General features: G+C 41.3%; 1 protein-coding gene across 3 annotated transcripts in view; it reads right to left on the minus strand.

Moving 5' to 3' along the window:
• The window catches only part of AGBL1 (AGBL carboxypeptidase 1), a 287819-nt gene that overhangs the window by 147239 nt on the left and 115525 nt on the right, over positions 1 to 25055 (minus strand). For all 3 annotated transcript variants that reach the window (XM_062630796.1, XM_062630816.1, XM_062630805.1), the window contains one exon: positions 24841 to 25021. In XM_062630796.1, coding sequence (XP_062486780.1) covers positions 24841 to 25021 — 181 coding nt within the window. The remainder of the gene's footprint in view (positions 1 to 24840; positions 25022 to 25055) is intronic.

The following is a 25055-nucleotide window of genomic DNA, read 5'->3' on the forward strand; positions in this document are numbered from 1 at the left end:
CTGCTGAATTTCAAAGCAAAAGCACTTTAGGGGACACATAAAGCCCTCACAATTTCAATTGTGAGTCATTCTCCAATGAATAAAGTTTAGGATGTTGGGTGTGAGGAGGATTCTTGTGTCTTATGTAGTATACAGCACTGGTTGCTGTACAAAAGGAACACTGCATTGAATGGTTCACAGATACTAAAGATGAATTAACAGAATGGTGCTTTACATCCAAAACCACAGACTCATGTCTTCCTCAGTAGTGAAGTTACGTCCTAGATGTTCCATGTTAGAATACTTTTGAATACACCCTCTGGTCACCCTCTCATTTAGATGATATAAGTCAAAGATAATTCCATTAGAAGACATGACAAAGTTAAAAGGAATTACTTAGTATTTAACATACATCCACACTATTGTATGTTTCATAGTTTGTTTCACCTGTGGCATCTGGCTATTCCATCTGTCCGTTCTCTGATCCTCCCAGTCAAGCCCATTTGATGTTTAGATGCATTCCTATCAGTAGCAGATCTGTTCCATAAACTGACAATGAAAATTATTTAACCTCCAATTTCTTATCTTTCATGCTAACTTCCACCAACTGCAGAGTCTCTCTTGGCCAACAAGTTCAGGAGTTGTACAAAAAAAAAACAACAATAATTTAAACAGAGAAAAACAAGGTATTGAGACTCAAAATGGATCTTGTAGGCAACAGCAGGCCAATGTAGAATATATCCCCACCGCATTGTTCTGTTTTGAGCTTCCAATGTTGCTTGGGATTTTCACATTTTATTCTTATGTGAAGAATAGCATCTCACCACCACCACAGGAATTAAGGAAGCCTTAAAAAATAAAGTCAAAAGCTGTCGCAACATCAAGGACAAGAAAGTCTATCAACCATCCTCTGCAAATACGCCTCCTTTCCTTCAGTTTGTTCCAGCTCTAAGGCTCCATTAGAATAGCCTGCTCTGCTATAAACTGTCGCTCAAGTAATTTAAAGGCATAACTAGGCCAAGACCCCTTTTGTGAATAAAGAGGAGAACGTGAGGAGCTGCAGGTTCCCTTTCTGCCTTTTACAAGTCTGTCATTTTACCTATCAGTAAAGCACCAAGGAACAGTTCCACTTGGAAAGAGCTTTAAGGTTATCACACAGTGCTGGCACATGCAATACAAGATATATCGCCTACTGCTGCAACAGTTGGAAAAATAATGCCAAGCCCCATCATTGTGTGCAGACTGCTCATCACTGATACCAAAGAGCTGCTGGAATGGGAAGACTTGGGCCCAGCACTGCCAAAAGTGGATGTCTGGCCTGGCAATGAGAAGATAATAGAACGCCACAGGGCTCTCCTAACTTATGCAACTGGCACAAACCTTTTTGGGGTACTGGCAGAAAGACATCAGAGCTCAGCCCCACTCTCCACAGGCAGCCTTTCAGTCTACCACAAAGAACAGCCAATATGGATGCTGATAGGAAATCAGTGATTTTTTTCCATGCTAAAGTGACCCTCTGATATGCAGTTTGAATTCATTCTTTGAAGGAGGAAGAGCACAAGCAGGAATTAACCTAATTTAAAGACCTCTGCTGAAGTTGGCCTACAAATGGAACAGGATGAGTCAGTAGTTAGTGACTGATTTGCTGTCACCATTTATTCCAAGATCCCTGTTTACTCTAATAAATCCTCATGCTATTGCATTAGTCCAGAGGACAAATAATCACCAGGTCTTACTCATCTAACAGGGTCAGAAAGATACATGCACAAAGCCACTCAGCCTCACAGACTGCGACAGCTTTGGGCTTTCACAGTATTCCTTCAGAGCTACTTCTGTTCATCCTATGGGGTCCTCCAGGGATGATTTGTCATGATCCACAGCAAGTTGCCTAGCAGTTTCTCGCATAATTCAGTGACAGGTTACACTGTTGTTTCAACAGGACTGCCTCAGGGGGTCTCCTCTTTCTTGCTCTTCCCTTTGCCAACTTCTACTCACATCCACCATCTCAGCAGGAACGTTATTTGTAGCAATGACAGTACTTTGGAACAGGTTCCAAGGTAAATTAGTTTCCATCCATCACAAATTCTGCTATAAATTATACTTGCATCTCACAAAATATCTCCAGGATGGAAAATTTTTAAAGACAGTGGAGGCTCAATGAAGATCCTGGTGTTTAATATTGACAGGAGCTCTCCTTAAGAAGCAGAAGGAATCTTGCTGCAGCAGCGTTTTGGGGAAATACAACTTGAACAAAGTAATAACAGGAATCAATTCAGTCAAATCACATTTCTTACAGGGTAGTAAAACCTGCTGAAGCAGAGGAAGTGTTGGGAATAAAGCTTAGGAAAAGTGGGTGGACTTATATCTTTTATTTCCGTATGTGTAAAGTAACTTGAGAGCCCTGAAGGAACTACTCCCCTAGGTACCCTGATTCAGTGAGCTGAGTTGAAGTTCATTCCAAAACACGTTTCCCATCATTGCAAAGGGACATTTGAGTCAACTACATTCTCAAAGCATTATTTACATCCACTTCTCAGGATTTCATCAAATGCAAAGTGACTGCACTGATTGAATGGACACAGCCCCTTAATCCCATTCAGAGAAGAGAGTTGTTTGCATCTTATTTATTTACATACTGATTTATTATTATTATTTAGCTGTCTGCTTGCAATTGCAAACAAGCCTTCACTGCTCCATTAACCTGATGGCTTACCTATGTTTCAAACTTAGCCCAGAATGTCCACACGGGATACAACATTTGGAGAAGCTGTGCCTTGCATTTATGGCTGAAATTGCTGGTTACATTTTTAATGAATCCCTATCCAGGTTTCCTGCACAGTAAATACATATCGTCTAAGAGAGTGTTTGTGTACATATACACATCTGGTCTAGCAAGAGTTGCAATGGCAAGGAGCAGCAGTACATATCTTCCTTTTACTGTTTTCTAACACCCAGTGTTTGCTGCTTGTTGGCAGAGATGCAAATTGCATTTCCTCTGCCAGCAGATGTTTATGCCAGATGTTTCATTGCCAGATTCTGATGAGTTGACAGATAAAGTTGACAGTTTGTTCTTAAGACAGAGGGATTAAAAAGAAAACAGGAGCAATTTACACAGCACAATTGGGTTATGCTTCCAGTTACAGTCAGACTACAAAGCAACTCTGCTTACTCCAGCAGAGCAATTGTGAATTTACAGGGAGGTGAAGGAACACAGATTCCAACCATAAGCCAAGGTATCTATGGTGCCAGTTTGCCCTTCAAGCTAAAGGATGTAGAAATTATTCACTCAGTGCTACTCAGAAGGCCATCTAGACATCTATTTACCATTTCCTGAAACAGAGGAAACAAGAAAATTGATCGAATCACTGTCTGCCTACTTTGTATGACTATCCAGCAGAATACACATTTTCGGAACATTCATAGACTCAGATTTCAATGCCAGATAGCACTGTTAGCATTCGATGCAGTATACTACATATTAATTTGTATTAATAGCAGGAACATGTAGAATCATAGAATGGTTAAGGTTGGAAAGGACCTCAAGATCATCTAGTTCCAACCCCCCTGCCATGGGCAGGGATACCTCACACTAGACCATATTGCCCAAGGCTCTGTCCAACCTGTCCTTGAACACTGCCAGAGATGGAGCATTCAAAACTTCTTTGGGCAACCTGTTGCAGTACCTCACCACCCTCACAGTAAAGAGCTTCTTCCTTATATCTAACCTGAGCTGCCCCTGTTTTAGTTTGATCCCATTACCCTTTCTCCTATCGCTACAGTCCCTGATGATGAGGTCCCTCCCCAGCATCCTTGTAGCCCCCTTCAGAAAATGAAACTTAACATGAAAATAAACTTGTTAGAACAAAGTCATTCCTTCTTCTCCTGAGCATAAGATTGCCTCAGCAAACAGACCAAAAAACATCATTATAACAACATTACGTCACCATTATACCCATCATTGCACCCATCACCATTATAACAACATGCTCAGAACTCAGTATTGACAGTGTTACCTACTGAATATGATGATGATGATGACAAATGTCAGGTTTTGTCCTGTTTGACCAGGACTGGCATGTGGTACCCATCAATTCTTTACTGGGCTTTTCTACTTTACTTTTAACTTCTATTACGTTGTATAGTATGAAAGAAAATATGCCTCCTTTCTGTTACTGTAAACATCTTTGTTACACTTCAAAGTTGCAGTGGTGAAATGGTTACAAATGGTGAAAAGCATTGCTCAAAAAACAAAGGGAAAAAATGAGAACCCTTATGTAAAGTGGGATGATCCATCAATGACCTTCATATACCTGGATGCACCACAGGTATGTCACAGATCAGTCTAAGTAAATAAGATGATCCTCCTCTCAAAGTTACCCACTAGCAAGCCTATTTAAATGGACACTTCTTTTCTCTTCCTTACTGGATATCTGTCTTTTTCATCTCCAAGTATGACAGTATTAAAAACAACTCCAATCCCAAATTCCCACTGGAAGCAACAGGAACATTCTGTTCCAATCAGCTCCACAGAGATAAATGTTTTATTCATATCACCCAACTAAAAAAAATAAATCATGTACTAGTTAATTGTATCAAAATAAAAAGCACAACGTGGCTTTTAAATGATTTCAAGTTCTTTTCCTACCCTGCTGAGGCACATTTTACCTATTTGGGATGAGTGGCATCAAATGCAGATAGTAAGTGAAACCCCAGAGATGTTTACAGTAAGTCATGGAATCCAGGGTCCCTTCCATATATCCCACAGATAAATGGATTCTTTCTAACAGGGTTTTTAAAACACGTGATCAAACCCAATCCCACTTGACTTAGCCAAATGAATTTCAAGGAGAAACAGAGAAACCTGCTGCCCTTTTCAAGGTTGATGGTGGCTCTTCTTTTCTAATTCTTCCCCCTCACCACCATTGCTTTGCGCAATATGTCATTACTATTGTAATCACTGAATTATTAGCCAGAGAATTTACAAGCATTGCCTATTATTTCTTGGTGATGAAGGGAAATTGCTATAGAAATGAAAGCTATGGTTTGGAAGATATAAACCCAGGAATCTTTTTAATGGGATTTGAGCTTGCTCCAGATCTGAGGAGAGTTTAAGTTACACTAAAGATCTCTGAATGCTAATACTGAGACCATTTAATACTCTTTTTTATTTAATATAAAACAGTTCTCCATAAGTAATAGGAAAAAAATATCGTAATAGAGCAGCAAACAGGGAGCAAAGCTACTTAAGGAGTATGATATAACCCATTTTGTTGAGTAAGAAAGGAAGAATTATTTTACAAATACAGGAATATTGCTAGGTCAGAGTTTCCTCAGATGACACCATGGATGGATTCCACACTGACACAACTACATCCACAGGTCAACGTTGAGGCATATTCGCAGAGCAACACAAAGCAGGGCCAGAAAAAGAAACAAGACTTATTACACATCAGAATATGGTATGCTGAAGATAGCTGACACTGTTTTCAACTAGTACTGCATCTCCTAAAACTCATAATACCCTAAATAACTCATAGGGTCTTAGATACCAAATCTATAATAATCTGTATACCTGCAAACAGCTTGAGAAACACATAAACTTTACTACATGCTGTGTGGAAGCTGACCTCTTTAAATTACAGCATTTTGTGATGTCCTTTGAATCCATTTGACAAAAATCAACTATTTTCAAGCAGTCTCTCTAGCAACAGGATACAACAATAAACAGAGGTCTCTGAATGGTCCCCCCACCAGTAATGACACAGGGTGCTCCGGAGCTTTCATGGCCTTTGGTCCACATTGTGTTCAATGGGAACTTTATATAATCCCAGTGGATTATCAAAACAAAAAATAAAAGAAGAATGGGAGAGCGGCAGGCAAAAGGCAGAAGCAGAATTGCATGGGGACAGAAAAACATTCATAGAAAAGAGCAAAAGTGAAAGACAAAAAGATTCTGAACTGAAAAGAAATCAGGATCTAACTCTCTATGGGGGTAAAGCAAGGAAAAAAATCACTATATGTCAGGATAGCAGGGAAAAACAACCAAAATATTTACATTTCTTCTCACATAACTGGAAAGGTATAAGGCATAAGAACTTGTTCCTCAGGGGCATTCTCACTGTTGTTTTGTTTACACACAGAGATCCAGGACCTCGCTTAGAGCATCTTCCATTAGCCCAGCTGCAGAGAATTACAAATGAGGAATCAGGTCATTTGCTGGAAAAGATGCTAATATCAGTCTCCTATGGCTAAGAAGCTTCTGCAGTGTGGTGGTTCTGGCTGCAAGTTCATGCTGCAAATCCAAGTAGCAGTGGGCGAACATCTGACTGCAATCGTGGAAAAAATGCCAGACAAACCCTTGCTTACATCAAAAACGCAGAAAGATGAGAAAAACAGCACTCTTGTCATCTGACAATGTTTCTTTTCCTTCCCTGTCTCCTGCAAAGTGACACAAATACTGAAAAGAATCTAATTTTCAGTACACTCCTTGTTACAGAGAATCCTAGCGCAATTTATGGACTATAATTATAAACCAGACAGTGAAACATACAGGAACTGAAGACAACAGCTGTTCTCAAATCCAGGACTAACAATACAATGTTATCAGTCCCACAAGGCAATTACAGCCTATAGGACCTTTAAACCAGAAAAAACACACATGAAAATCAAAGACAAAGGTAGATAAAGGCAATGTCCCACTGTCCAGCCTGCGGTGCCAGCCCATCATTTGTGACTGTAAATATTGACAATCTGCTGTACCAGGTTAAAAGACACTGGTATCATTTTCCTGCTATTGAAAGACAGTTAAAACATTCAGATATGATAAAATGACACCTCTACATCACGTTGGAAAGTAAGCAAGCAGCATGGTTATCAACTGAAAATAGTGCTCTGAAGGATGGAACAACACAGGCATTTGACACATGATCAAGGATTACTGCCCTGTTTCACAAGTTCTCTCTGGTTATAGGTGATGACAACAGTGATGGCTAGTAACCTGGACAGTAGCTTTGAAGACCAGAGCAGAAGGTACCACATGGCAGTCCTGGTCACCTCAACACAGCGCACGGAGGTTCACATTTTTTAGTGTTCTTACTCTAGAGAGAGTTCAACAGTCAGAACAGAAAGACCCAACAGATGTCACACCTGGAGTAAACATTAACCTTTACCACATCTGAAGAAATATCTTCCTGTCAGAGATACTTCGAATTTTATTTAAATGTTTACTATTTTAATCTATTCTGTCTTAAGCCTACACACCAAAAGCAGAAGACAATGCTAGCGTGCTACCAATGTTCACTGGATTAACCAAGCTCAAGGAGCATGGAGAGATGCGTGGAGGGTATAGAAATGCTTTCCTTCACTCTGCTGATTGATTCTCATGACTTCTTATATTAAGTATGAAACTGGAACTTAGAATTTAGGCCTGCTTTGCTTGTTCACATTTTCTCCCAGCTTGATTTTTCTTTTTTAGCCTTATTCTTTGGGTTTCTTACCCTTGGCTCTGCCATTCCGAGCACTTCTTTTCTCTGTACTCAGCCAGGTCTCCCTCACAGTGACTTCAGCTGTAGGTGTTAGCAAAATTGGCTGCTTTGATTAGAAATGTGTGAGTGGAAGGCAGATAATAGCCTGGTTCTCTACACCTGGTCTCCCAGTGAGGGGTCATTGATAGGGGTCAACAGCTGAAATAAGTGTCTCGTCACATGAAGAGCTTGTGAAGGAAAAGCTGTACTGCCAAATAAAGTGGAGCACAGCAGCACCAGAAGTCGTAAGGGGCTGAGTTTTCTATATATTTAGGTTGGTCTGTGTTTAGCAAATTTTGTTCTGGGCAGGAGCTTCCAGCTCAACAGCCATGGAACCTGAAGTCCTGTATTGAACTACAGAACAGATGCACCTGAGGGACTTGCAAGTCCATCATCCCAGAATTGGGCTTTTTAAACAGGCTACAGAAGTTGTAGCCACTCTTGTACCAAGACTATGCTTTCGTCTCATCTCCTATGCAATAAGGCTGCAGTAATAATCTAAAGTAAGGATATATTCTTAAACCAGATCATTGATGGGCTCTGATTAAATTACCTCCAGAGTAATCTGTTTGTTGATTGACATTTGTAACATGAAGACCATCCCAGATCATTTAACACTGGCCACTGGTGAATCATCAAGTTAAAGCCTTTACCTTAAATGCTACTGTTATGAATGAGATGTCAGGTAGTGACATTTGATATTCTGACCAATTACTACTGTGCATGTGGGCACATAAGCATCACTTAAGCAGTCAGAATCAGGCTTTTAGGAGTTCAGGGATCAAAAGAGACAGACTACTTGTCTAGATTTATAGACTACATAGCTATTGAGGGTCCATTAATCAAGTAGGGAAAACACCAGCTATTATGGCTGATGAAAAAAAAAGGGATGGACTAAAGGAGGTTGACAAATGCCTGTGTTATGCCACATATCCCTTGCTCCTCTTGAACAGCCACCAGAGCATATGTCAATCTGAAATGAACAAAACGAAATAAAGAGGTACTATTGGGTTAATGGTGACAAGGAGAGAAGAGATTCAAGAAGAAAAGCCAAAAAACTTTCCAACAGTGGAAGGCACAGAGCTGTAGAAGCCTGCCCCTTTTGAATGGCCGACAACAGTAGATGGTGTCCTACAGAGGATATTCCTGTATCAGGCCATGTGAGTCAAAGCCCTGTTCCTTCCCTCAAAAGTATTTTTGATCTCTCACATTTATAGCTACTGTACCACCCGAATACATTTTCCTGTCTTTCCATGCCTGCCCTGTATATAGGAAAGTACAGACTGTAACTTTCACTCCACTGCATTTCAGACTCAAACTACCAAAACAGAGATGAAAGGAAGAAAAAGGGAAAGTTTGGGGATGTATCAGGGGACAGACCCATGCTTTCAATCTAAAACGTGATGCTAAATGGCCTTTCTTTAGAGAGATCTTAGCTGTTCAGCGCTGAGAACTTGGTGGGATTTTGAAACCCTTTGACTGAATGACTTTTGAGACCACTGTTGAAGCTGAGGCCCATTTTTGACAGAGACAAAAAAAAAAAAGGGATATTTCAAATGTTTAAAAAAAAACCCCAACTTTAAAATTCTCAACTCAAAACTCAGCAGTTATTAATTCTCACTTGAACACACACTTTTCAGCTTTCTTATTTTCTCTTTTGAACACACCATTGACCTACCCACAGCATCTCCCAGATGTTTGGGTAGCTACTTCTCCTTTTAGTGAGAGCGCATTCAGAGGAAGCCAGCATGATGGATAACAGAAGTCCTTTGACACACTGTGTCATTTATCACGTAACAGCCTCAATCCTGCTAAGAGGGCCTTCTCCATATGTCACTGTCAGCTCCGGTGCCACCCCAATGCATCAAAAAGAAAAGTTTGAATATGAAGCACTGTAATTCCTAAGTCACAGCTCATTGCAGCTTTCCAGACATGAAGAACCATTCTGTCTATCTGCCAGCTTGTTTAATTTTCACTGTCTCACGTATATGAGAAATTAAGACTTCAGTGTAGAAGAAAACCAGAAAAAAGGCAAAGGTCTAGTGGAGAGAAGGAAGATAAAAATCTCTAATTCCATTAGGAATCCAATGTGACATTTTGAAGTGGAAAAAGAAAAGGCAGCCTATGAGCAATGGGTATTACAGAATTACTAAGAATCCCATCTCCTTCCCAGTCTGGGAAAAAGGTTCTCTAATGGGCTGATGTCAAACTAGCAAGCTTAAAGCAATGCAGATAAGCTCCTGAACTCAGCTACCTAATGGAGACATATCTCATCAGCCCTTTCAAAGGGTACAAAGCAGAGCTAAGGCTTTTGGAAAAGCCTCTTGAGCTTATCAACAGGTCCTGCTTTGGGTTGAAGTAATCAGAAATCACTCCCTAATGCAAAGTTTCAGCAAGTCAGTTCCCAGGTGGCACCTGAAAGCACAAACAAGAGGAGGTTGGAGCTACTGCCTGGGGTCTGCTCTGTTACACTAACACAAATCTGCAAGTGTTTGTGCTGCCTCCCAAATGTTAGCACTTGATGGTAATCCAGCCATGATCCATCCAGGCTCTTTTTCCATTAGCCTGCAGGAATGCAGCCTGACCATGATAGTAGCTTAGATTAATGGATTACAATATCATGCTTAGGCTGCCTGAGTACAGACAAAAGCAGCCAGCAGCACTCCTCTTTCTTTGCTTGCTATATCCTGAACTACCTTTCCCACCCTCCAATGTGAAACAGCCAAGGCCATGACTATCCACCCACATTTATAGTCTCCAAAACATTCATGCAACAGGGTCAGACCCCCTCTTCTCAGCCTGCTCTTGCAAACCTCATCCTGTGCCGTTTAGAGCCCCGTCTCTGCAGAGCACCCCCAGCACCACCTGGGCATCCATGACCTTCCAGATGAGCCCAAACCAGGCTCCTTTTAGTCAAAGTTTTCTTGAAGCACCCACGATCGAGCATGGTTCCCACATCAAATCAGACAAATTGTGAAATCATCCACTCTGTGTGCCTATGAATCACCATTTAGAAAGTCAAAGTTATAAACTTACTTTTCACATTCTTTTAGCAATTTACAAAGCTTCCCACCATCGTTCCTCACCCAAACTTGTATGAGCCATTTCACAGAAACCATTCTGTACTTGTTAGCATTTCCCAGGTTAGACAAATTTCCATATTATTTTGAGTGATTTGCAGACTCCTCCAGTGTGAATGGTGTTAAATTCCAGGAATTAAGACACTGGTGTTGGATCACTATTGATTTGAAAGAATATGGTTTGCCATTTCATTAGACCATTGTCACACAGTCTTTGTGCATTTCCATTTTATAAAAATCCAATATTTTCTTTCCAAAAGAATCACAAATTACAGCTTGAAAATTAATCAATAAACCTTTATTAGGCTAACCCTTAAAACTATTATTAAGGAACTCAACAAATAATTTCTCCTTCAGAGAAGGTTTCCTGACAAAGCTTCATACTTCTGTGTCATCCACATTGCTGCTGTCCTTTCCTGATACCTACTTTTTGAAGAAGAATCACAGAAGGTACATTAAACACAATGTTATTTCCATAAGCTGAGTCATAAGTCAGCTGACTCAAAGTTTCCTGATTTTGGTACAGATTTCCATGTACTCAAGGTCTTTGAGCAGCAGTTTAACATCAGCCCAAATAGTCTTCCAATCCCAAATCAGACTGGATGTCTTAATCCTCTCTATTATGTATTTGTGGTAGATTCTCTACAAAGATGTGATGGAATAAAAGCCTGGTGAGCCTCCAGAAATCCTATGGGCCAAGTCACTAAGAAGCCCTACAAAGGCCTTCATATCCCTATAAGCACTTGTCTCCCCGAAGCTGCAAGGTTGGGGCTCTGAATCAACAATATCGCTTCTGCTTTCCTTTGTATTTCAGAGTTTGGCATAAAGACATACTTGCTTATGTGTATGAAGGGAAAGTAAGAAACCAAAGCACGATAATTCAGCTAGGGGCAAGCCTTGGTCATTATTTGGACCACTAGGCAACGGGACTGAATTATGGCTTGCCATGACAGTACCCTAAATAACTGTTAGCTGAAATATTAGCTTACGTTACAGAAACAATTACGAGAGTTAACCAGTTGGAAAAAGAAAACATGCTGCTGAAGAACTGCCATTTCAAGCCACCGCAGTTCACATTGCTCAGATTAGAAGTTTCAAGGGGGGAAAAAAGATAAATCAACCCAAGTTTATGTCCAAGCAAGGCAACACGTTTTCAGGATAGTATGCAACAAAACGTATGCATATTTGTGTTGCTGATTTGCACAAATCCATTCCCTCAGGATGAACATAATAATCGAAAATGAGAGCACAAATGGCCACTTAAATGCCTAAACCCCAACTTGAGTAATTGCGCATGCAAATGCATATGTATTTTTCAAGCACAACTGCATCCTTTCAATCCTGACAATCTGGATCCAAATAGCTTCTATTACCGTGATTGTATACGCATTTACACACATAGAATACTGTATCATTTAGGACCACAGAGTTTTTGGCAAACCTCAAAGCAAACTCCTGATTTAGGGTCACATCAGGTTTAAGCTAGAATTAGCAATGACAGAATCATAGATGTGCCACAGCTACTTTGCAGAAAATTAGTACTTGTTAGATACATGCTCTTTAGGGACCAACCATCCCATCTGAGACTCTGCAAGTAAAATCATGATTTCAGAGCTGCCACATGTGTTTCTCAAAGATTAATAAAATGCTTAGGGGAGGAAAACACAAAACAGAATGGGTTTGATTGCACCTAAGTGATTTCTTTTCAAGTTACTCTGTAACATCTGCTGCAGCCCTAGTTGCCACAACTTCTGCCCAATGGCTTAAATCCAGAGATTCCCAGCATCCATAGACAACAGGTTCAGAGGTTACAAAAGAGCTACTTTGCACCAGTCCAAAGGTAAGACAGTGAGCAATAGCTGAGAGTAGTTTGTAATAGCATTGAGACACCCTTTGGGAAAAAAAAAAAAATAGCAAATAAATTGCTGTCATCAGTACACACAATCAGAACTGATACATACCAGTTAATAACAGGAGAGGGATGAAAACCAGCGTAACCAGTTCAGTCTAAATAATAGCCCTGACCTGAGCTTTTGTTTTGGTAAAATACTGTGTAATGGAAATATATACTTGCTTCAGATTATTTCTGCTGTTTACAGCAACAGAGGCTTTTTCTTGGTATTCTCCTTGTTATTTACATTCCTATCTGTATTAGCGCTATGAGCTTGAAAGCTCAAAGCCATTGCTATGGACGCTATTTGATTCTGAGCAGCCAGCATGCCAGATGGGATTACATCCCATTCAAATCTGTCTAAAGATAGACATAGAAGTTGCACAGTTCAAGGGTGCCCTCACCTGCATGTCAAGGAAAGAGGAATTACTGTGACTTAAAACCCTAAGCTCTTCACGGCTTGGAAGCTACCATGTGCGCAAGACCAGAAAGCGTATTCTCCAAATCTGAAGTTATTACAAAGCAAACTATCTGTGTAACATGAACATTCTGGAGAGAGGGAAGAAACTATTCTCCCATCCCCTTCACTCCAGGGATTTCCACATTCAACCTTTATGTGTATCAGGTAAATCAGCAAAAGGTGGCTATTCCACGCAAATGATTCAACCCACTGCCTTTCCAGAGATCTCAGCCTGATTCCAAAGATGTTGTTATTGTCACATAAGAAAATCCAAGTAAAACATAACTTAGTCTTAATCTCCCATAGCTCCCTCTGCTTCACTTTCAGACCTTGCAACACCACTCTGTTGTCACAGGTATAATCCAGACCTGCTTCATCAAACATTATATCCATCCAAGCAGAGAATTCACTTCTAGCCTAAATGCAGTGCTGGAGATTTCTAGGCTATAGACCAAGATTCTAATAGAGACTTGGATGAGAGGCCACCAATTTTTTCCACATCACTGGAGCAAGGATTTAAAACCATGATAGTGTTCTGCAGAAGTGACTGATTAGTGCAATAAACTACACTGCTACATAAGCCTCTTCCCCTGCTTCTTTCTCATCTCTAAATGGTATTAAGATAGTTTACGAGTGTTCAGCTGCTCTGCACTTTACATCCTCTTACGTGCCATAATCATTATGGGAAAGACAGAAAAATCATCATTTTTTTAATCTTTGCCTTTTGTTTTTATGTTAATGACCTTTTGTTAGCTAACAGACGATGAATACAGGAAACGCTCATCAAGAAGGAAGTTTTCATTAGTGTTATTACTGTTACTACTGGTAGAAGACACCATGGACTAGAACTGGGAACCACATTTCTGCTTCAGACGGTGCTCAGTGACAGAAAGTATTCTTGGGAGGAGTAGTACTTTTCTCTGCTTCAAAAGCTGAGCTTATGAACATTTTGGGAGAAAAACGGGGAGCATAAGAGACAGAAAATGCAAGTCTGCTACTAGAAAAGCTGTCATGGGATGTACCCAGAAAGAATCCTTGCACTCAAACCTTGTTATTGCCTAGTAAATTTACAAAAATCAAAACAACAAAAGCAGCATTGCATGAAGACACTGACCTGATTATGGATTTTTATGTATATACATATTCAGAAATAAATCCTTTCCTATTTTGCATATATATGCAGTAGAATATAGCAGCTCATCTCCAACTTTATAATAATGTGCCTGAAGTCCTTGTCATTTGTGGTAGAAAAATGAAAGCAATCCAAAAGTTGAACTAGGCTCTAGACTGTTTTGTTTTCTACTGTTTCTCCATGTTCTTCTTCCCCAGACATGGAAGAGTCCTATGGGATATAATGGAACATACAGCCATTTTATAGAAGGACACATCTACTTGTAAAATTCAACAAGCCAGGTCTAAAAAGCCATGGAAAAGTTGTTCACAGAATTCTGCACATAATATAATTTATATGGAATTTTACAGCATAAATCATCACTATTCCTATGCAGCAAAATACCATCACAGTCACCTGAGAGTGCCTACCAGGGTTATTAAGTTAAGGTGTGTTCAGAGTTTTGCAGTAAGCATAGACCCAAGGTGCACCATTAGTGAAGCTCTCTTCCCTGCCAATCTCACCCTCTGCTTTTCCCCCCTCAGCTCAAACCTGGGCTATATGACTTCAAAAGCTCTTGTTTTTTTTTTTTTTTGCCCCTTCAAGACTCAGCACTGCTTTGCAGCACTAGAGCTGTGCTGCACTTTATTCCCGACTCCCAGCAGTGCTGCCTGTTCGGCTGCAGAAGAGGGGTTTATTTTGCACTCTATCATTCCAACATTGATTCCATTTTCTGGTTTTCATTTTCTTGATGTTCCTATAGGACATTCAGCTGGATGTATAAATTAGGGTGGCAATTTGCTGAAATCACTGGAGCAAAATTTGCCCCTGTAATTACCTCAATTGCGTGTGCAATCATATGAGCCATGTGCAGAGGTGAACAATTCAACTTCAGCTGTAGGTACGTTTTTGCACAAGCAATTTTGAAAACATAAGCTTTCAAATGAAGCTTTTTTTTGCGAGTAAAGCCTCTTTGTCCCATTTGTACAAACACCATTTTCGACTGCCTGCCCATTTCCCCAACCCAAGGCCATTATATATCTTTTTTTCCTATCACAGTGCTTTGCCAGCTTTTATTGTTACATTTGAATAACAGATTTGAACGAACGGAGAGGGAAAAGTGAGAGAAATACAGAAATAAATAAAAATGCTAAAGAATAACATTAACCAAAACACAGAACTAATCCAACACATTCTTTTAAAGCAAACTCACGAAAAAGCAGCTTTACACTTGCATAACTGAGCTCCAGACTTTTTTTATTCATAGGCTTTCAAAAAAGAATTTCTGTGCATATTTCACAAAAACTGATGTGTTTTAATACTTTAAAGGGACTGAATGGTCATAAAAAACGTGAAATGTCACATAGAACTCCAGGGATGTCCAGTTTTCAGGGCAAAAGAAATATTGCCTGATTTATTACAGTGTGTAATATACGAAGCTATATTACAAGAGACAATAACCTTCCTTCCCAGGCAATTTCAGCTTTCCAGGTAGCGTGGATATTGCAGTAAAATATTGGACATTCTTCACAGCATCTATAAAAGTGAAGTTTTTACAGTTTCATTTTGTGGACTTCTCTTTTCCCATCCTATGAATAACAACTCCATCTCTGAACCTATAGCTTCCAATAAGCATCAACTTGGATAAGTAGCCTTGATCTTGAGATGGGTGACCAAACCAGCCCCTCTACTTGTGGCATCTCCAAATTATTCAACTTTGATATCAGTATTTGATGCCTACCACAACCAGGTAAGAAGTGAAATCTAAGTTCAGCAGCAATTACAGTATCTCTCAATATAGGTTTATGTGGTCATAAAGTTTGCATATACCTCCTGCAAATTCCAAGAAGGTATGAAGAGATTCCTGATTTTCAATACAATTCTCCAACTCCTGCATTGCTGATGCTGAGGTTTCCTTCACAAACCTTCATCAGGTGGTTGCAGAAGTCATTGCAGCAATACACTTCCCCTGTCCCAACATGTAATACTGCAGAAAAGCTGTAACTAAGAAGCTCACATCTCCATGCGGCCAGGGCTGAGAAGGTGGATCAGGCTCCACAGGAGCCAACAGCCCAATGCCCTTTTCATTCTCACCAATCCTAATGCATAAGCTGTGCCAGTAATGCATCGGTTCCTAGCAGGGGACCAGCTGCTCTTTGCCTGTCTCTAAACAGAGACTAGTACAGGCACAATTATTATGGGAATAACATACCACAAAGACGACTCAAATAAGCATAATAACAAACAAAAGGGATAATGATACACAATCAAGCTAACAAGAATAATATAATTCAATCATCTCATTAACTTTACTAAAAGCTAGCTTTGTACGCCAGTCTCTTGGCTCCTGAAAACGTCTTCAAAAGAGTTTACACATCTGATTATGAACTTCCATCGTCAGTCAGGAAAACAGACACGAATGAAGAACAAAATGATTCCTTTCTGAGCCTGTGGAACATCATGTTCATATCTAATATTCATGCAAATTTGAAAATACAAGGTAGAGCCTATCTAAAATGAAATCATCTCAAAGGCTAAAAGCTGAAGTATTTAGTAGTCCAAGACAGTAATATGACTGATCCCCCATCAAGTGCTTTTTGTAGTCAAATTCCCAGGTGACCCTGCATCACCAGCATAATTTGGGTACGAAAAAGCCAAGAGAGACACACTCAACTCATGGGGTATCTTCACTGCTTAAGAGCTTTACAAAGACTGCACATGCTTTTGTAACTGGCAACTGGCAGACTAATGAAACAAGGGACAATGCATTAGGATCCTTCCAGTTCTTAGTATGGTCATTAACTAATAAGTTTTCATAGCTGTTTAGAAGGCAGACAGTATTGTAATCTCCATCCTGCTGGCAAGTAACAGTACAGTACTTATGTAAGTAAGGAACATAGGACAAGGGAAAATGGTTCTAAACTGAAAGAGGGTAGATTTAGATTAGACATAAGGAAGAAATTTTTTAGTATGAGGGTGGTGAGACACTAGCACAGGTTGCCCAGAGAACCTGTGGCTGCCTTGGCCTTGGGGATGGTTCTGCCTTCCAAGGACAGGGAAGCTGTGAATGCTTCATCCCTGACGCTGTTGAAGGCCAGGTTGGACAGAGCCTTGGGCAACATGGTTTAGTGTGAGGTGTCCCTGCCTATGGCAGAGGGGTTGGAACTGGATGATCTTAAGGTCCTTTCCAACCCTAACTGTTCTATGATTTTATGATTCTAAGGCCAGGTTGGATGGGACTATGAGCAACCTGGTTTAGTGGAAGGTATCCCTGCTCATGGCAGGGGGGTCGGAAATAGATGATCTTTGAGATCCCTTCCAACCCAAACCACTCTGGGATACTGTAAAAAACCTGCAAGCAGGAGAATAAAGTCCCAGACTTTAGAGTTTAACAAACCCTAGACCCTGTCCATACCAGACTTTCCACCACTAGATCTTTTTGTTCTTTACCAAGGCACACAGACAGCGGTGCAGTTCTCTGGAGAATTTGGCAAAATTAGCTGTTGCATTGGCCCATTATTAGGCTGGACACTGGGACAAGCAGTTACAATGCAATAGACAGAGTGTACTCTCTGGCCCAGACTCTAGGAAGCACATGAGAGATGCTGGAAGATAAAAGGAATGACAGAAAAGCACCCAAAATCTCAGTTATTCAGCTTCTGGGAAACAAAAGCTCTGAGCAATAAAGCCAACCACTGACACAAAGCTGGTGCCGAGTCCCATAGACAATGATATCACACAGGCTCCTGGTTTAGCGATTCAGCCACACCATAAATTAAGTGAGGGTGTTAGAACAACAGCTGGCTGATAATTAGTCACAGCCCCCCTCAGCAGGGTATCAACAAAGTGGCAGAAAACATTTCAAGTAAATTAAACTTTAAAAAACACTCCTGCAATCACTCCCCCGACAGACCCTTCCTTCAGCTCCCCTCTCGGCTTCTTATTTATTGTAATTACTTTAGTAATAAGATTTGTTTCCTTGTTATTATATATATTACCATGCAGGGCAACAACAACAGCAAAGAAAATAATAGCAGGGAAGAGTTATGTAGCTTATTTATCTCCTTGGCTGTTATGGGGCCACTGGGTGGAGAGAGCGATGAGAAGGTGGGGGCCTGGGAAAAGCAGTAAATAGAGGAGAAGGCCTATTCCTCAGGAGCAGAGACATATGGGGGGCATATTTACAAAGGAGGAAACACTGACAATGAGTGAACAGAGCTACTAACTCAGGGGGCTCAGCAGCTCCAGCTGATAAAGGAAGGAATAAACAATACTGCATTGGAAGCGCTGTCAAACAGGAGAGTCCTGGAGTGCAGACGGATGTTTATCACAGGAGAGCAGAGGATAGGTTGTCACATCTGCACAGAGAGCCTTGGTTGAAACTGGGGCACCTCCACGTGCTGCAGGGCCAGATCCACTTCTGGCTCCTCCAAGGAAAAGCACCTCATGTTTTAGCTCATGCTGTGCACACACTATCCGTATTTGCGACCCTAAGCTCCCAAATCCATCACTGCCCTCTTAGTGGAGAGGAAAAGAAGCAACACTTAAGGCACCAAAGCAGCAGATAGCTGAGAAAATGTCTATTCGGCCTGGGGAAAATCAGCCTACATTCCATATGTACATCCCAGAGCCACATACCAAGCCAGTACAGATGCTCCCAGAACTGGCATTTTCATCCCCCCCCCCGAGGTCTTGAGAAAAGCATCCGTGCACACAGATTCACAACGTTACAATGCGCAACTCTGAGCACAGCCATTATAAGTGAGTAAAGGTTGAATCTTATATAAAATGCTCTTTTATCCGAGAAAACCTTGACTTCCACATGTCTATCCAATTACTTTCGGCATGGCGCTGCCGATTTAGATGCAAGATTTCTGAAGACAACACAAAGGAAAGACTCATACAGCATCTGCCAAGGAACAGCAGCACACTAATCCTGTAGTGCCTCTCTCCTAGAGACAAACTCTCCCACCGCACTGATTTGAAAGCACTTCCCTTCCCACATCTCTATGCTACCCTTAGAGAAACACACACATCATAGATTAGCTAGTCTGAAGAGAGTCTTTGGAGTGTGTTAGCAGAGTGCATGGCACCAATTTAGTTATGCAAGGCTGGATTCTGAGAATTAAACTCCTCTTCAATCCTCTGACCACAGAGGAGCAATAAAGAGAAGGAGGGGGAGGAAAGGAGGGATGTCTGCAGTTGTACAGCTTCGTGAGACATCACCTCACGATTTAATCCTTGAGGATGCAGCTCTGGATCACAAACTTACTCCTTAGACTGCCCATTAGCTTTCTATTCCCCATCCCTGATGTGTTCTGCCTCTTACTGTCTGGAGAACACAATGACTTAATGCAAGAGAATAAGCATTAATATAAGAAAGCTAAAAAGCCATATATACAAATACCACATTTTAGGTATAGAGACAAATGTGCTTTTGTTCTTCCTCTTAATAGTGTCCTTCAAATCACAAAGAACCAGGTACAAATAATAAGTGGGAGCAGACTCATATATCCCTTTATAACTTTAAAAAGCATCTGGAGGAAACATATTCTAGAAGGGATTTTGGTGGAGTTTTCCTTCTCTCCATTTCAGTAATTGTCAAAGTAGTAAATCTTTTCACCGCTGGATTTAAAGAGGGGCCGAACAAATCCCCACAGGTCAAACAGGATGGGATAGAGGGCCTAAATAGAGTAGGAGTTCATATCAATGGAGACAAGAAACCCAGCACCCTTGCCTTCCCTTCCTTCCAGCAGAAGAACAGCTTACTCAGCCTGTGTTGTGGGAGAGCAGGTGAAAGAGGGTGCTTTTAAACCAGATAAACAATAGTCTATGGCTATAATTCAAATGCAAATCTGGATTTCCTCTTCCTAACTGCTACTGTGGTTATCCCATGGCTTTGAAGAAATCATGTGGCTTCCAAAACTTAATCTTCCTTCACCAAAAAACCTCACCTACTCCCATCTCCACTGATTGGTTAAATTCATTTATCAATGAAAAGCTTCTTTGATTCCATAGGAGGGAAGGGAGGGCAAGAAAAGGGCAGAAACAAAAGGAAGAAGACAAGTTAAAAGGCAGTGAAGAGAAGGAAGGTGGCAACATAGGAGTGGGACATGAACTCAGAACTCCGATACTGGCCACTTAGGTAATTGTCAGTGGGAAAAGAACTTCTGAACACAGAACACACAGATGCTGCAAGAGCAGGTATTTGACTGAGGTAAAGTATTTTTTAAAACTAAATCACTTCCCCAGGAGCTTCCACCTCTTGCTTGATCAATGATCTTGCAAAACCAATTGTTCTTAATTTAACACTTCTGGAAAACGGGGTGGGGGGGAACCCTCATCAAACAGGCACAGTTGGCAAGCATCAAGTATTAGCATTTGGCATCATTTATTACTGCTGTTTATGGTGATATAAATTAGGTTATACTGATATAATTAATAACCCCACATTTAGGTGCAATAAATAGCAATATTTATCTAGAAATGCAGCATCTGGAGAAGCCCAGCCAAAACCACAAAGTGTTGACTGCCATGTGGCGACTGTGAGCCCACATGTGGGAGTGCCAGATGTGCATAGAGGTGGTGTCACATCCAAGCAGATGCTGGCAACAGCTGCATGAACAGGCTGCTGCCAGGAGGGTGCACAGCAGGCACCCACAGAAGACAGCATGCAAGCACATCGCAAGTTAGCCTGCAACTGCACAGGCATGCCTGAGCACACGCACATCTTTGTACTCAAATGGCAGATAACAAATGGAACAGTGTGGACAGCAAGAAGTATTCTGTTTCTTTATAAAAGCCTGGTTTTGTGCTGTTATCGTTAGGCTTGTTACAAGTTCCCTTACTGAACCCTGCTTTCTGGGTTTTACACAAATGTGACTACAGGTAATCTAGTTTTGGAGTACAAAGATTTCACTTAAACAGATCATAGAATCAACTAGGTTGGAAAAGACCCTTAAGATCATCAAGTCCAACTGTTACCCCAAGACTGAAGAGAAAATGCTCCCAGTATGCATCCTTCACTCTTCATTTCAAACTGCTCAAAGGTTAGGGTATGTCATCCTCTAAGGAAAAAAAACTCAGCCAAAAGTAGGAGGCAATGACCAAGGTCTCATACTCCATTGATAGCATAGGCAGGAATAAAGCACAGGTCTCCTGTTTACCCATGGCATTTTATATCACTTCCATAATGAAAGTGATGCTCTTCATGGATTCAACACTTCAGAGATTAATCCCTTTTAAACCTTTCCTATTTCACTATGATTTAGTTTAAAAATGGGATAGAGGTATGGGCAAAGACAGTGAGCTACAACACCAAACAACTTTGGATTCTCACAGAAGAGCTTGTGCAAAATAAAGTCAGGCTGCTAGGATGCTTTCTGTTAAGTATATGGCCGTCACCTCAGACTTACACTACTGAGACTACTTTTTTCCTTACAATTTATATTGAAAGAAACAAAATTAACACATACAAATAACCATGTTGGGTCAGACCGCAGGTCTGTGTGAAGCAGCATCCCATCACAAGCAGCGATGGGTCAAAAGCCAATGTCTGGCAGAAAGTGTAAGATGAACTTTATAAAAAGCAGTGTCTGTTATTTAATTTAAAATACAGAGCCATTATCAGATCAGCTGAATATTACCTGACAAACCTTGCACCCGAGTGCTGTTCAGGATGGAACAAAACACTCAGCCACACACAGCAACACAACTGCTCACCAGTTCTCCCTGAACAGAGTCAAATTAGGTACAATATTTGGTAGTGATCTACTTTTATGTGATGACAGCCTCACTCATACATGCACACTTGCACCACCACTACCTTCCTTTAGCATCAGTGACAGGGCTGCAAGTGCCACCATCACTGACAGAGAGAAACAGACTCTCAGAGCACTGACTGAAGTGAAAGGAGGGTGGAGAGCTGCTTCCCAGCTCAGCTTAGTGACATGCAGACAGAGCGTAACTGTATTACTGCAGTCCTATCTGTGTTAGAGGATCATTCTCTGCATTCAAGTTTCGGATCACATTAACCAAAGCAAATACCAAGACCCTGATCATCTGCTTGCTGCATGAGGCTTCCAAAGAGCGATCATGCAGGCACCCTGCTGAGATCAGCACTCATCTGCTGAGCTGATCCTGCAGCAGGGAGGCAGCTGCAGAAGGGGCACATCTGGGCTGCTGGAAGAATTCCTTTATAACCACACACCAGCATGCATCGCTGTGACGAGCAGGGAAGTGTTATGCACACCCAGCAGACACGGCTGGGGAAGAGAGAGTAAGAATATTGAAACAACTGCCAACAAAAAATGATTCCAATTCTTTCCCAAATAAAGATACTCTGATACCAAGACAAAAGCAACAGAGGCACTGAAACAGAAGACATTCTTGTTTCACAGTAAGAGATAGCATTGCTGGTTACCACATGTAGGTATTCCCTGTACCCAGCACAGAGCCAAGATATTTGGCCTGGATAGTGGATCTGATGCATTCGATATGTCCAGTCCTCACAGGGGAGAAGTGTGAGAGCACAGCAACTTGTCTAAAACTAGAAGAGCAGCAGGTTGGGATGCTGGCCGAGGGAACACCAGGCATTCCAGCAGTCTTTTCATAGATGCCCAGTGGGCTTCCACAAAAGGGATTCTGAATTCAAGGACAAGCAAGTTGCTTCATGAAATGGGTTGTAAAGTGGGTTTGAGAGATGTCAAAAAATACTAAGCAAGTATCTTCTTACAAGGACTGTGGTCGATGATGGGCTACAGACCAGCTGCCTCATAAAACAGTTTCCCTCTTAGCATTGACTTGAAAGACAACAGAGTTTACAAGAGCATTTAAAACTGGATGATGTGGAACATTAAAAAAACAAATCATTCTGCATGTGCACATACAGACATTAAGGGCCTGAAAGATATTTGCCTTCTCCAGTGGCATGGTTATCTCCAGCATACCGCCAGTAAATCTAAGTCCCAAAATAGAAGCATTTATTTAAATGTAGGAGGACACAAGTCTACTAAAAAGCACGTAGGAAGAAACAAGAGAATATATGGGCCACAGGAAGCTTCACAAGATAAAAGCACTTACAGCACAGGTTCTCTCTCTTCCCCAGGCCTCACAATCGGTAACAGAGCCATAGCCAAGTCCCTGTTCCCTTGCTCCTACCCTACATGCAAAGCTTACCAAACTTACTTTTTCACTCATCACCTGATTTAACTACAGTTTAAGCTCATCTGCACCAGGGAAGTCAGACACCTTCCCGTGTGACACAAGCTCAGGTAGCACACTTCACCCAGGCGTCACCAAGAGCCACATCTTCCCTCCCAAGGGTCCCTTCTCTGCTACACTCGCTTCTGACAGCTGGAGAAAAAAAGGTCAGACATTCCCTCCAGCCCTCCATCTGCTGGAAACTTTAAGTGCAGTGAAAGGAAAAAAGAAGGGGAAAAAAAAGCCAGAACCTTTCTTTTCTGCTTCTGCTGTCTGGAAGGATCAAGGAAGCATTCAGTGCCGGCGGAGGCTTCGAATACTCTAGGGCAGTATCCAGCTACTCTGGACTACTGATACACTCAAGTCCTGGGGAGCTGGCAGCACAAAAGCTGTGAGTGTTCACAGTCACAGGCTAGAGACTGTTGAAAAGCCTAAGCTGAACCAGACTGGAACAAGTTCCTTTAGAATCAAGCTCAACTCTTATCGCTCAGGATTGTTTTGTTGTTTCTGCAGAACTCGATCTGCACAGCCTGGCCCAAAAGCAGATGGGAGAATATGTCTTAAGAGAAGTTTGTTCCTCAACACCTTGTGTGTTTCAGTGCTTGTCTAAGCTGACCTTTCAGCTTCAAGGTCTGTCATGCCTTCCGCTGCAACAAGCCAGGGGACAGTTGTTACCAAAACCTTATCACTAAGTCAAAACACACCATTCACTTGCTACCAGCAGGATGCAGTGATAATGTCCTGCCTCTGAATCAGACAGGGCTGACAGTTATTAACTTATAGCCACTCCACACTCAAGAAAGTGAACAAATTCCACTGTCTGCAGAGACACTGCAGATCTTTTCCCAGGGAAGCGCAAGCCTACCATATCTAGTGCATCTTCAAACCTTCAAAGAAAATTCCTCTTTCACCGGCTGCATAGCAATATGTATTTCATGCTAACATATTAGGAGCAGAGTTGTCCTTTTCTCACTCATGTAGAGGGGGAAAGGAAAAGCAAGTTAGTGTGAGTGGGCAGGTATGGTATAAGGCAAAGAATGCAAAAAGGAGTCAGTATTTTCCAAGCTCAGATTCAGTATCTCTTAGGAAAGGTGTGGGAGGGAAGATTGAAAAGGAGGTGGGAGAAGGAGGGAGCTTCACTATATAGAAATATTTCCATGAAAATGTGAAAATTTAATAGATCCTTACTCATCTCCTCCCCCCACCAGGCTATACAAAGCATTAATTAAAGCCAGTTTTTCCCAAGCTTGCCTGTCTACCAGGTGTAGTCTGCCCTGCTTTAGCAGAGTAGGTAGACTTCCATTTATCAAGATAGATCCTGTTTCTCTGGCACCACTAATACTTCATCCAGGCAATTGAGAGGTCTTACAGCCACATACAGTACAGAATCAGGTACATCTGACTAATGCAAGACAGCAAACAGGGCTATATCCCAGATCACGTTTTCCACTCAGGATTGATAACAGGATGAATAAAAAATGAGGCAAAGGGAATTCTCCAGACTCATGACATTGAAGACAAGACCTGCCAGGTGCACAGGGATAAAGACTGAAGAGAAAAACATCAAAACCCCAGAAGAACATGTCACAACTCACTTGCCATTGATGACTCCATCAGGGTTAAGCATGGGGACAATCTTGAAAATGAAGCATTTCCTCAGGAGATCAGCAATGGGGTCATTGCTCACAAGGAACTCCAGGGTCCCCTTCATTACCCAACTGGCATTGCTTTCACCAGGGTGAACACGGGCCACCAGAAACACATATGGACGATTGCCTGTAAAACAAAGAAAAACACAACTAGACAGGAA

This window comes from Pezoporus occidentalis, unplaced genomic scaffold (assembly GCF_034315485.1).
Source record: "Pezoporus occidentalis ecotype Australia unplaced genomic scaffold, CSIRO_AGI_Poc_V1 ctg11, whole genome shotgun sequence".
In the NCBI taxonomy this organism is placed as follows: Eukaryota; Metazoa; Chordata; class Aves; order Psittaciformes; family Psittacidae; genus Pezoporus; species Pezoporus occidentalis.